Below are 14,620 nucleotides of genomic sequence, written 5' to 3'. Positions count from 1 at the left end.
GAGAGAATAGAAAAGAACATTTGTGTGTGAGAGCGATAATGTAATACTTGCATGTGTGAGAGAGGGACAGCAAGAGAGAGAAAGAGAGAGAGAGAGAGGGGAGAGAGTGCAAGAGAGAGGTGAGAGAGTGAGAGAGGTGAGAGAGAGTGAGAGACAGAGAGAGGAAGCACAAGACAGCATGAAGATTGAGAGAAAGACTCGAGAGGGGAGAGAGAGTGCAAGAGAGAGGGGGGGTAGAGAGAGCATCAGTCTCACAGTGTCTGGATGCTATGCAGGGAGCTGAAGGTTCCTTTCATCAGGCTCTGGATCTTGTTGTCGTACAGTGAGAGCAGAGCCAGGTTCTCCAGGTCCTTGAACACTGTGGCTCTGATACAGTGGATCTTATTGGCATTCAGCAGCCTGCAGAGGGAACAATCAAGATTGTTTATAGAGAGAGAGAGATCAACCAGGTGCTCAATGGAGATAAACGTTGAGTTAAAAACGTAGATTGGTGCTTCTAGGATCAACGGGAAACAAAACATGAAAAAGAGGAGAGATCCAAGCACTCAAAAAATAACAGAGGAGAGGGCTTAAAATCAAGGTAATTTAATCATGTCAACAACATTTTAAAAGCCAACATGTTTCGACCAGAAACTGGTCTTCATCAGGGAAAGTATGGATGACTTGGTCTGATGAAGACCAGTTGCTGGTCGAAACATGTTGGCTTTTAAAATGTTGTAGACATGAATAAAGCACCTCTATTTTACGCCCTCTCCTCCGTTATTTTTTGAGTGCTCGGATCTCTCCTGTTTTTCAAATCATGATTGTATATTGTTTATTATTATACGGATCCCCATTAGCTGCCACCTTAACGACTTCCTGGGGTCCAGTAATTATTCACAATATAAAACATTTCCCTGTATCCCATACAAAAAAAACATCTTACAAAAATCAAGTATCGCAGACAAAATTAATCTATTTAAAAAGAACAAAAAGAGAAACGAACAGGCATACAGCCATTTAAAATGGCAAGAGTCAATCCGGTATGTAAGTTAAGAATGGAATAGTATATAATGTTTAAGTTTCCATTTAAAACAAGCTTTTCCTTTGATGTTATACGCATATAAGTACAAGTAAAGTACAAGTATATAAGTACAAGTAAACTAGCAGAAAGTCTCTCTTTGACACCAAGCCAAGTGAGACGCTCATGCATGTGTATGATATAGTGGATATTATTGGCATTCAGCAGCCTGCAGGGAACAATCACCCAACATACTATGTGGACAGGAATTACTGTAACCATGTAGAGAATGGGAATAGAGTTGTTTTCCGATAGCGATACCAGTACTGGAAATGCGTCCTATGCAGTCTAAAAACATGATCTGGTATCGGTGATTATGGTGTCCATGCACCGATCTAATATCACATAATTTATCACAATGATACTGTATACGTAACACTGGCAAACAACAACACATGCATTGTAATGTTAGTCAAAGCTAGAACAATTTCAGTAATGTTGGCAATGGCACCGGAAAATCCCACCAGCGAAATAGCGACGAAGGGGTTTATTTCGAGGGATGGCACAAGCGTTGCATTTGAAGACTGATTTGTTTTGTTACAGTACTACTGTTTTTACAATTGAAAATGGTTGCCGTCGTTCTTTATTCCTGTTTTGACTGCAAACTAGATAATAAAATAACGTTTTAAGGCATTTATTCTCTGTATATATACCGTATATTCTTAACGCACTGGTATCGGATCGGTACTTGTATCGATCCGTTTCTGATATTGGCATCAGGAAAAAAAAATCTCTAAATCTCTAAATAATGGACAGAATCTTGAGTTTCATGGCACATACTGACACACATTGTATGTACAAACAGTATGTATGCTGCTGTTATTTGATATGATCACTATTGCTGTAGTCAGAAGTGTAGAATTAGCTATTTAGCCATTTAGCAGATGCTCTTGATCATGACGTGCCATGAAGTCAGAGTAGTGTAAGCACCACAGTGTTAAACTTCATTCATGGTCGGTTGCACGACGGTGTAGCGCACAGAAAATAGCAGACCTACAAGACCTACAACGTGTCGCGGATGCGACAAGTTAAGGGCGTGTAGGTCTGCTATTCTCTGCAAGCGACACGTCGTGTGAGGAAGTATGAATGGGCCTTTAAGTGGCTGTAGCTACTGTTAGGCTATGCTCTTCATATTACTGGTGGCCATGTAGCTGCAGTGCTGTTTATGGTGGATGTGGTGGCGGCGGTGGTGAGGTAATGGTATAGTAGTACTGCAGCTGGCGATTGGTTGTTACGGTATATATAAGTACTTACAGCAGCTCCAAGGACGCCAGTCCATCAAACACTCCTCTGGGAAGCTCTGTGATTTTATTACCATACAGGACCCTAGAGGAGAGCAGAGGAGAGGAGAGGAGAGGAGAGGGATGAGAGGAGAGGAGAGGAGAAAATGAGGCCCCGTTGCCACAAACACACAGCTACGATAACAGTAGCCATGTGCTTAGCCATTCACATGGCCACCTGGAGCTGTAGCTACTCCTCATGCAGAGTGGAGAGCTAAGTGAGCGAGGCAGTAACACTTGGGGGACTCCTGCCACTCATTCACCCCCTTCCCCACACACACACACACACACACACACACACACACACACACACACACACACACACACACACACACACACACACACACACACACACACACACACACACACACACACACACACACACACACACACACACACACACACACACACACACACACACCATGAGGGGACCTCTCTACTGTCTGTCTGTCTGCACCCCGGAGCCCCAAAGCACATAGGAACACACACACATACCAGCTGTACACATACGTAAGTAAGTGTACTCTAGTATGTCTATAGTTGTGGACCCAATACACACACACACGTGCACACACCACATATGTACATGTTTATAGACATAATATACAACAGAACAGAACCAAATACCACAGTGGAATAGTAGAAATCACACTCTCACACACACACACACACACACACACACACACACACACACACACACACACACACACACACACACACACACACACACACACACACACACACACACACACACACACACACACACACACACACACACACACACACACAGTGACTGCTTGTAAGACATGATATATCACAAGCTACATGTATATGTGTTTACAAAAGTCTAGCCTCCATCAACATACACTGTATGCTACACACACACACACACACACACACAAACACACATGTGCACACGCACACACGTATTCTCTTCACACAAACAAACAGACACACATAAACATGTCAAACACACATACACTCTGAGCCGTCCGTCATGAGATGTGGTTCACATAAAGACAAAAATACACTCACTGTCTTAACTCCGCACCAAACAGACTCGTCCAGACTATTGCAGACTACTCCAGACTGCAACAGACTGGTATTCGGTTGGCAAAAGTTGGCATTTAAGTCTGTCAGCCGACTGGCCATTCATGTGCTAATTTGACTTTTAGCCTGCCAGCGTTGCCAGGTCTGCTTATTATAAGCGACTTTGGGCTTGTTTCCCTGCAAAGCCACTTATGTTCCCAGCGTTTTTTCTTCACTGACGTGCAGTGGTGTATTCTTTATTCTTCTTTATTCTTTATTAATTATTAGGATCCCCATTAGCTTCCACAAAGTGGTCGCTAGTCTAAGTAGTGTAAGTAACTAGTACATTTACTCAAGTACTGTACTTAAGTACAATTTTGAGGTACTTTTACTTTACTGGAGTATTTCCAATTGTCTATACTTGTACTCCACAACAATTATTTGAAATGTTTAGTTACTAGTTACTTTGCAGATATAAATCATTATGAAACATACATTAACCTCTTTTGCCCTATTTTATACCTATAAGCTATTTGAAAATAGCAGATCTACAAGCTCACAACGTGTTGCGATGCACGCGTTCTGAGCTTGTAGATCTGCTATTTTCAAACATTTTGGTACTTTTACTTTTGGTACTTTAAGTACATTTTTATACCAATACTTTAGTACTTTTACTCAAGTAAATGTTGAATTCTGGACTTTTACTTGTAACAGACTCAGAGTACATCTATTGCATTCAAGCCTGGAATTTCGTCATTTTAGGGGCAAGGCCACTTGGCCTTTGGTGTTGTAATTTTTTGGAGGGCACAAAGGCCCTGCCCGGTCTTCCTGCCAGGGCAGGAAGGCCATCCAAAAAAATAATAATGATTTTTAAGTCCAAAAATGATTTTTAAGTCCACGGAAATAATGCATTTAACTTGAAGGTTAAGGATCATTGTATTTTAATATATTATAAGAATAGTATAACTATCTGTGAAATATAACCCGTTTATTTCACAAAATAATGTGTTGGCAAATGACCAATATTTAGTTATATAGGTCTCAATATGTCACATTCAGCCCTGGACTTCACTGACTGAAGTAGGGGTCACATTAATCACATTAGATTCACATAATGTATTTTACCCACAATTAATTTTCATTCAAATGAAATGTTAATGAACTTGCACTAATAATGACTTTAGTTGATTTTTCACTCTTTAAAATATAGTATTTCTTAATTATTAATAATTACAGCTTCTTTTTTTTTCACGATTTTTTATTGTTTTTAAATAATAATAAAAAAGGAACATACAAGATTTCCACCCGACAGCCATAATATATAGCCAATATATGGTTCTGTATCAGTATATGAGTCCGTTTTTGCAGATTTCATTCTAATTGGCTACTATGCCTGCATATGAATTTCATGAGCCTGGGTAGGTCACCCTGGCTTGGCGGAGATATGCCCTGTAGCGCACACTCCGCCAGTGATGTAAAGTAACTAAGTACATTTACTCAAGTACTGTACTTAAGTACACTTTTGAGGATTTTTTACTTTACTGGAGTATTTCTAATTTTCAGTACTTTTACTTCTACTCCATACATCTCTGAGGAAAATATTCTACTTTTACACCACTACAATTATTTGAAAACTTTAGTTATTAGTTACTTTGCAGATATAAATTATTACATTATAAAACATACAGTAACCACTTTAGCTCTATTTTATACCTAGGCTATTTGAAAATAGCCGATCTACAAGCTCACAACACGTCGCGAAGCGACGCGTTGTGAGCTTGTAGATCTGCTATTTTCAAACATTTGAGTACTTTTACTTTTGGTACTTTAAGTACATTTTGATACCAATACTTTTGTACTTTTACTCAAGTACTTCTACATTGCAGTATTGATACTTTTACTTAAGTAAAACATTTGAGTACTTTTTCCACCACTGCGCTCCACACAGCAGCAGCAGGTGAAAGCAATTCACTTAAACAAGGGTTGTGTTGCGCACCAAAACTGCGCAAAAGTAGGTCAAATCAATCAATCTCTCTCTCTCTCTCTGGGAGCAACAACGAGAAACAGTGAATGTAGGTTTTCATAGACATGGTCGCTTGTTTCTCTCACATAATCTGGCAACACCGACAGCCCTTTGTTGTCACTGCCACTGCTCTGCCAGTCGGCTAAAAAGCTGAACATGTTCGGTCGGCTCTGGGTCGGCCGAAAAGGTCCCGACGGACCCCTAACCGACTGGCCGACGGACCCCTAACCGACTGGCCGACGCTTCCCGAAGCCAAATCGGCCCAAAGTCGGGCCGATTTGGATTGGTCTGGAGCCAGCTTATTACACACACACACACATGCACACATGCATTGTTACTTACAATGAGTTGAGTGCTCGGAGGCCCTGAAAAGCATCAGGGGCAATCTCAGATATCTGGTTGTTGCTCAGATCTCTGTTTGGGAAATAGAGACCAAACACATGCGCGCGCACGCACGCGCACACACACACACACACACACACACACACACACACACACACACACAGAGGTGTCATGTGAAGCATATACATTGTTAGGCCATCTGTAAACATTCACTGTACAACCAAGTACCTGATTGACAGGAAGTGTGCTTGGCCCTGCAATCAGAACACTGCATGGCGTAACCATTGGTTTCCACACAGTGTGTTCATGACAAAACCATTACATGTCAGTGTCTTTACCGGAGGTGAAGGTATACATGTCTCAGCTTGTATACACAACTAACTACAGTAAAGCAGTGGTTCTCAAAAGTTTTCGAAATTGATATGTATTTGGCCGCGGATCCCCATCTGAAAAGGTTTTTGTGTGCCAGGGACCCCCCCCCCCCCCAGAAGAGAAGATTTATGTTTAACCCATTAAGACCTGAGGCGATTCTTAAAAATGTTTTCTAAATCCTAACAGTTTTTTTGAAAAAATAAATAAAATTTTTTTCAAGATTTTTGAATAGCCAAAGAAATCTAAAGTGACACAGATGCGTTCCAGCTCTTAATTGGTTAAAACAATTATTCAAAAGTTTCCAAACATTTTCGATATTTTTCAAAAATCTTCAAAAATAGCAGATGTACAAGCTCGCAGCGTGGCACGAAGTGACGCGCTGTGAGCTTGTAGATCTGCTATTTTTGAATAGCACAACGTATAAATGGATAAAGTGGTTGAAATGAACTACTTTTGCTGGGGATCCCCTGGAACCCCGAGGGGAACCACTGCAGTAAAGACATCGCCCCTCCAACGAATATGTGTTGGAAAAAAACACAATGACAAATATTTAGAAGTTTCTTTTTTGTGCCATTATCATCATTAAATTCAGTTGAGCCAGTGTTGTGTTCTAGTTTTTTTATGAAGGTATACTATGTTTATTCCCTGCCTCCCACACGCACGGCATGCGCGCGTCTATAATGAATTAAATGTAAAAAACGCTGTTTTGAACAGTTTTTGAAGGTGTACGGTGGCGACGAAAAAAAATCTCAAGGTATACGGCGTACACAGCATCTGACGGTAGAACCCACCACTGAGTTGAGCTGACAACAATGGAAACCTGTGGTTGTACTGGTCAGCTTCCCAGTCCCAGTGTGAATTTGTGTTCCCACCATGACTTCAAAAGAGAGTTCAGCAAACTTTCCCTCAATAAATCAGGGTAAGAAAAAGGTAACCACATGTACCCTGGAGTCCCTACTATCACAACGTGAGCTTGTAGAAAATATTAATATTCTTTGAAAATTTTCAAAAAACATAGGTGTTTTTTTTTACATTTTTGAAAATGTTGGCCTATAATGACATGCCCAAAATAGGAACGCCAGGTTCAAAGTGATTAAGGACTGTGCATGGCTCAAATGTTCTCTGAATTACACTCTCACACACTGATGATGTAAGAAGGGGTCTAGGGATTGGTTGGTATGGTGGACGGGATGGTTGGCATGGTGGAATTGAAACTAGAAGGGAAAAAAACATGAAAAAGAGAGAAACAAGGAAAGGGAGATGAAGAGAAAGTGGCAGAGAGAGAAAACAAAAAACAGAAAGGAGGAGAAAAGTATGGCAAAAGAGAGCTCAAATAGTTGAGCGGGCTGAATAGGAATAACTACTGAACTATCTCATAAAAAGAGGAATGTCTTATAACAAAAGATGTGTGTGTGTGTGTGTGTGTGTGTGTGTGTGTGTGAGGGGGGGGGGGGAGATAAAACAACCCTGGAAAAATCCCTGGTGAGATCAGTTCTAACTCCAGGGTCTGTTTTCGTTAGAAATGAAAATCAATTGGACTACATTTTAAATCCACTGCTCTCTGTTTGAAGCATGGCGTGATGGTGAGAGCAGGAAAACCACAGCTCAGTGAGGAAGAGAGGGCTCACATTTGACTAGAGACCACCAGAAGTGATGGCTGGCCTCTCTCAGGGAACACAACACGCACACGCAGACTCTCACTGTGTGTGTGTGTGTGTGTGTGTGTGTGTGTGCGCGTGCGTGCGCGCGCGCGTGCGTGCGTGCGTGCGTGCGTGCGTGCGTGCGTGCGTGCGTGCGTGCGTACGAAAGAAAGGGCTGAGAAATCAGGAAAAAAGGGATCTGTGTCTGCCATTAAGAACATAAAGTACATGTTTAAGAGAAAATGTGATATCAATAATATATCTTTAAGAGACCTAAACCATGTTTAGCCTGATGGCCGGGGGGAATGTACAAAATTCATTTAACCCGTTCAATCCGGGAACACATCTACAAATGTCTTCTAAATCCTCTGAAAAACTTATGTTGCTATAATATCAGTGGTGCTCAAACTTTTTCATGGACCACCCGAAATTATATGTATTTGGCCGTGGACCCCCATCTCACCCGTGCTATAAAAATGCACCACTTACCACTGGCCTAATCCATAAAATATTATTACTAGCATGTGAAACGTCCACATTTTTGTCTTTGTTTTTGTCTTTTGTATCGATGTTTTGCCATTGTTTCTAGACTACACCTTTTCGGTCCATGTGTTGTTTTTGTGCTGTTTGTTGTGACCAACTCTATATATGTTTTAAGACTGAAATAAAACCATTCATTCATTCATTCATTCGACTAGACTGAATTTAATTGAATCTAACTGAGCTGAACTTACCACACTTGCATTCTGCTGCTTGTACTTGTACAACAGGCGTTGACACTAACGGTTTGCCGACTGCCCGTGACAAGTAAATAAAACGTTTGGGCAAGTGGAGTTTGCTTTCAGGTTGCCCGACGGGCAAGTGCGTTTTAATGGGGAAGCAACTGTCTTCTTAATTGGTTATTGGTTATTCATGAAAGAACAAATAATGCCACAGTTTTAGTAGCAGTTGCGCTCATTCAGACTTTCAAAGTGACTGTTGCCATGCGGCTTAAACATTAATTTGATAAAATTTTCTGGCAAGTAGGCATGACCTTTGGGCAAGTAGAACTTGACTTGTACTTAAGTGCCTCTGAGACCTTAGTGTCAACCCCTGACTTGTATGAGTATAGTGACAAATAAACCTTCTGGATTCTTGATTGAGGCTGAATTTCACTGAGCTGAATTGAACTGAATAGAATTGTGCGTGTGTGTGTGTGTGTGTGTGTGTGTGTGTGTGTGTGTGTGTGTGTGTGGTTCTGACTCACATTCTGCGGAGCTTCTTGTAGGAGCTGAAGGCTCCAGGAGGGACCGACTTGATGCCGTTCTGCTCTAAACGACTGAGGAGGGAGAGAGAGAGAGAGAGAGAGAGAGAGAGAGAGAGAGAGAGAGAGAGAGAGAGAGAGAGAGAGAGGAATAGGGAGGGAGGGAGGAAGAGAAAAGGTGAGTTAAGAAAAGGTAAGATGAAGAGCAGAGAGAGGTTAAAGCAAAGGAAGAAAAAACAACCAGACAGGAACAAGAAAGAGAGAGAGGGAGGAAAGAGAGAGAGGGGAGAAAGACATCAACAGTGTTATACATGTCATAGTTTGACTTTTTGAAGTACTTCACACACACAGCTCATAGCAGCAGCTGCCACCGTAACGTCTGTTACCATATCAACCACATCAACACAACCAACCAAAAGCTAACGCAAAGCACCGGTATACATTATCTCACTTTTCACATCGATTCACATCTCCCCAACCCGCCGCCCGCCGTGCCACCAGACGTGAGTTCATATCTCCTACTTTGCGGCGGCGGGGACCGTCGAGTCATGTGATGCCTAATCCTGTGACACGCAGTGAAACGTTAGACACGCTGGCGTTCGCCACAAAAGGACGATGTGCGCGTAATTGGCCGACATAATACATTTATTGGATTAATCCAAGTCACCGCCCGCCCGCCAGGATGAACTGGCCTGTCACGCTCCTGAATGAGCGCCATTGGCTGACATGTAGACGGAATGACACTGAAGATTACAAAGAGCGACGAAGGCAGTTTTCAGAGCGTTCATGGATTCACTTAGAGACATATGGGGAACATACGCAGTGTAACTATGTGTACGGTGCATATAAACGGAGAGACAGTGTGTCATAGACACAGACAGACATACAGTACATTAAGCAGACACACTGATATGCGTGTGTGTCACACAGATATGCATATGTGTACTGTACGCATCCTAAAAGGTCATGTGGGTCGAGCCCACGAGGATAGATCTTCATGTATGTGACCCCTGGAGAGGTCAACGGTGAAAGGTACGGCCGTTGCTCTCTCTGCAGAGGATTCCGATGCATTAGGAGCACACACACACACACACACACACACAGCAGGTGGACACGTGGGCATGCAGGTGCTCAGTCACTCACTCACTCAGTCACACACACACACACACACACACACACACACACACACACACACACACACACACACACACACACACACACACACACACACACACACTTCACACACTTCACACCAGAAGCCACTAATTGACTTCTGCATGTTTTTAATGGTTCTGAGGTCAGTGTTACTGGGGACCATTACGGAACAAATCATCTCAACTCCAATGATTTCTTTCTTCTCCTCAGGAATGAAGAGCTTTACTTCAAAAGCGATGCTTGTTTTATAGTTGTACAAAGAGTTTAGATGAGGTCTTTAATGGGTCCTCAGAAGGATGAATCATAAAAGCCATGAGAACGTGAAGAGAAATAAAACAACACACTAAACTGTGAGATCCAGCTTTAGATCATGACAACACTGTTGTAAAATAACGTTTATGTGTGAAATTGTGTGGACAGAGCGAGACCACGTTGAGGTGATCGCTATGACAGCAGTGTTGATTCACAGATACAGCGTAAGATACTAAAAAAATAAATAACAGGAGTTCAAGGATTCATGTTTTTGGAGCATAAAACCACTAATTTCTCATTGCCGGGGTTATTGCACTGACAACGCGTCACTTCATGTCATGACACGTTCATCAGTGGGTTACGGTGTCGGTACCCGGCATTGTCTGGGACTAGTCTGGGTTATTGCATGCAGTGAAATAGGTTCTCTCTCTCTCCCTCTCTCTCTCTCTCTCTACCTCCCTCCCCCTCAATTATAATCACACAACAGAAACCAGTACCTAACGATGCGATTTGCACTGACATCGGGCATGTCTACTGTATCTTATCCATTGTCTAACAACACCGATTAGTGATGACATCGGGTATCTCCATACAGTATGTGGGTCCATATTTGGGCATAATTCGGGGAACACAGACAAACCCACAGACAGCTTGAACTTCATTATATAAATGCCTGGATTTTCTTTCCCTGAATGTTTAAAAAAAGTAAAATGATATTCTATGACTCCAGACCTTTACTTCCTTTTTTAAATATGCAGTCTTTCTTGGTCGACAAACCAAGTGATTCGATTGTCTTAAAGAGTAATGTAAACTCTCTCTCTCTTTCTCTCTCTCTTTGTCTCTCTCTGACCAGTGGAATGCATTAATGCATTCACTTCTCTATAGTTCATGGTGGTACGTATATAGTAAATGGGAAAAAATATATACAGTATAATTTCCCCCCACACGTCATCTTACTGAATGTGTGTGTCCTTTGTACTCACATCTCTGTCATGGCCTCAGGCAGGTGAGCAGGGATGGCGGTGAGGCCTTTCCCTCTACAGTCCACAATGTTGTTACTGCAGGAACACATGGGAGGACAGGACCCTGACGCCAAGCTGCAGGGCTGGACGAACGCACTGCCACTGTTGCCTGCAAACACAATAAACGATTCATAATATTTACAGTATGTGTTGAACATGTTAACCATATTAAAATGTGTCTTTTTAGATTTATTGTCACATCAGAGGTTTACAGAGGTAAAAAAGTGGGTGAAATTCAGATAACATATTTTTGTCATCTGAAATGTTTTTTTTTGTCGACTAAAGATCATAAGATTTTAGTCGACTAATTCTAGAGTTGATTTAGTCGACTAAAATGTATTTTGGCAGGCCTTGATGGCGTCGTAATGGCTGATCTTACACTTGGTTGCATGCTGAAAATAGCCGATCTACAAGCTCATAGCGCGTCGCAACACAACGCATTGTGAGCTTGTAGATCTGCTATTTTCAGAGCGCAACCAAACATAAAATGACTTGTCTTAGTTCTACTGGATCTCATCTCCACTAGTCACTCCCTAACATATTAGTCTAGTTTTATTTATTTTATTTGTTGACAGAATTGTCAATATATTTAGTCTCAGTTTTAGTCACCACTGCTTAGTTTTTATTTAGTTAGTGGGAAAAAAGTAGTCAACGAACATTTGTCATAGTTTTAGTCGACGAAATCAACACCGTTTCATGCGACACTATTGTACAACGAAGACTGTAAGACAGGTCAGTAGTATACCTGTGCAGGCGAAGTCACTCTTGTGCAGTTCAGCCAGGTTGAGGCCTCTCAGGGTGGGAGGGGAGCTGCACTGGGTGTACAGACCCAGCGCTGGCCTCTGTCTCAACCAGGGGGACAGCCAGGCCAGGTGACAGTCACAACGCAGAGAGTTGGAGTGGAGACGACTGGAGGACAGAAAACAGAGGGAGACGACAGAGACAGAGGAGGGAAAGGGGGAAGGAGTGGGATGGGTAAGGAGGAGGCAGGGGAGGGTGGAGGAGGAAGCGAGGAGTAAACGGAGGAGAGATGGAGGAGATCGGAGGAAAGAGCAAAACAAGGGAAAAGATGGTGTGAGCAAGTGAGGAGGACGAAGGGCGCGTCGAGGAGAGAAGGCCATGGTTTGGAGGTACGAGGAAGATGGTACGATGGAGGTTTGGAGATAAGAAGGAGATGGTACGATGGAGGTTTGGAGATAAGAAGGAGATGGTACGATGGAGGTTTGGAGATAAGAGGGAGATGATAAGATGGAGGTTTGGAGATAAGAGGGAGATGATAAGATGGAGGTTTGGAGATAAGAGGGAGATGGTAAGATGCAGGTTTGAAGGTACGAGGTAGATGGTATGATGGAGTTTTCAAGATAAGAGGGAGATGATAAGATGGGGGGAAGACACGGAATGAATAAGTGTGGGAGAGAGGGAGGGACAAGAGAAGGGGAAGACAGACACGAAAGAGACAGAGAGGAAAGTAGGGAATAGCGAGATGTGAATGGACAGAAAGAAAAAAATTAAAGAAACAGTTTTTTTTTATGACTTTGTGAAATCCCTACACAGACCAACACGCTGTGGCATTGTGAAAGGAAAGGACTTTAGGACTCACAATGTGCGCAGTTTAGGCATGTGGTTGAAGCTGGACACAGGAATACTGCTGATGTTATTGTTGTTCAATGTCCTGGAAGGGGAGAGAGAGAGAGAGAGAGAGAGAGAGAGAGAGAGAGAGAGAGAGAGAGAGAGAGAAGGTCAATGGTTCAACTGGAATGTACAGTAGTTAAGCTTGATTTATACTCCATCGCACAACAGTGTCACCTGCTGACAAGAACTGATTTACAAGCTAACACTGTGTCGTACCACAACGTGCTAAGTTACACTATGGAGTATAAAATTAGGCATTAAATGAATCCAACAGATGCAGTAATACAAAGGACTCACACACACACACACACAAACAGAGGAAGGTGTTTCTGCATGCAAGCAAATACAAAAACCATCTGTGGCCTTCGAGTGCTTCCACAGTCCTAATAATATCCCATGCCCATGTTGTAGAATAGTGGGCATGGAAGAAAAGGGAAATTTGACAGGACCCAAATTAGTGAAAAAAGCAGATCTACAAGCTCACAACGTGTTGCGGAGCAAAGCGTTGTGAGCTTGTAGATCTGCTATTTTTGATCTAAACCCTTTAAGACCTGAGGCCGATTCTACAAATGCCTTCTAAATCGGTAGTTCTCACACTTTCAAGATTTTTCAAAATGTTTGAAAAATATGTACAAGCTCGCAGCGCGGCACGTTGTACATCTGCTATTTTTGAATAGCCAACGCGAAAAATCTAAAATGACCCGGTTTCCCGGTTTCAATGGGTTAAGAGCTGTGGAATTTATGGAATTTCTTTGACTTTTTTTCAATTTCATTTATGAAATTCTTTTGAAAGATTTTTGAATTTGTTTTTAATGTATGAAAAACTGTGCACGTTTAACGGTAACCACAAAAATCCCGCGACCCACAAAAATCGGTCCGCGACCCACAAGCGGATCCCAACCCCCTGTTTGGGAAACAGTGTTGTGTATAATCAATACTCACAGGACTTCCAGAGTACGCAGAGCACGGAACGCACCCTCCTCTATGCAGCTGATGTGGTTCTTATCCAGCTGACTGTGATAACAGAGTGATAACAACATTAGAAGACTGTATACTGTATCTCATCCTCTCTGTGTGGGTAATAAGGATGAGTGAGACATCTTAACGAAAGAGGAACCATTATGTGTATTGGTGTAAGTGTGAGTGCACGAGTGTGCACGTATATATGACTCTGAGTCTGACTCACAGGTTCTTGAGTTCTGTGGCCCCTCTGAAGGCTCTCCTCGGAATAGCCTGGATTGTATTCTCGCTAAGGTCCCTGAGAGAGAGAGAGAGAGACAGAGAGAGAGAGAGAGAGAGAGAGAGAGAGAGAGAGAGAGAGAGAGAGAGAGAGAGAAAGAGAGAGGGTCAAAGTTAGAGAGTGATTTATTTTTTATCTTTTTAAAGATTTTTTAGGGCCTTTTTCTGCCTTTATTCATAGGTATCAAACTGGGAACCCATAGTAAAAAAAAAAGGAAAAAACAGCGTCCTCTGCTGTTTTATTCCTTTGAATTTGACTCTGGGGGGACCTCCCAATAGAATGTGAATAACAGGATGTTGGCCGTTAGGTCCGCCCTCAGCCCTCCACTTC

At 42.3% G+C, this 14,620-nt stretch overlaps 1 protein-coding gene across 1 annotated transcript in view; it reads right to left on the bottom strand.

The window, feature by feature from the left end:
* Positions 1-14,620, bottom strand: part of slit1b (slit homolog 1b) — an 89,982-nt gene that overhangs the window by 36,582 nt on the left and 38,780 nt on the right. Inside the window, exons 5-13 of the mRNA XM_080416860.1 lie at positions 14,237-14,308; positions 13,993-14,064; positions 13,019-13,090; positions 12,164-12,327; positions 11,380-11,527; positions 8,993-9,064; positions 5,735-5,806; positions 2,315-2,386; positions 256-399 (exon numbers count right to left, since the gene is read on the bottom strand). Coding sequence (XP_080272986.1) covers positions 256-399; positions 2,315-2,386; positions 5,735-5,806; positions 8,993-9,064; positions 11,380-11,527; positions 12,164-12,327; positions 13,019-13,090; positions 13,993-14,064; positions 14,237-14,308 — 888 coding nt within the window. The remainder of the gene's footprint in view (positions 1-255; positions 400-2,314; positions 2,387-5,734; positions 5,807-8,992; positions 9,065-11,379; positions 11,528-12,163; positions 12,328-13,018; positions 13,091-13,992; positions 14,065-14,236; positions 14,309-14,620) is intronic.

Source organism: Gymnoscopelus braueri (genome assembly GCF_963280865.1).
Source record: "Gymnoscopelus braueri genome assembly, chromosome: 2".
Taxonomy (NCBI): domain Eukaryota; kingdom Metazoa; phylum Chordata; class Actinopteri; order Myctophiformes; family Myctophidae; genus Gymnoscopelus; species Gymnoscopelus braueri.
Note: the sequence above shows the minus strand (reverse complement) of the source record. Positions and strands in the feature narration are given on the sequence as shown.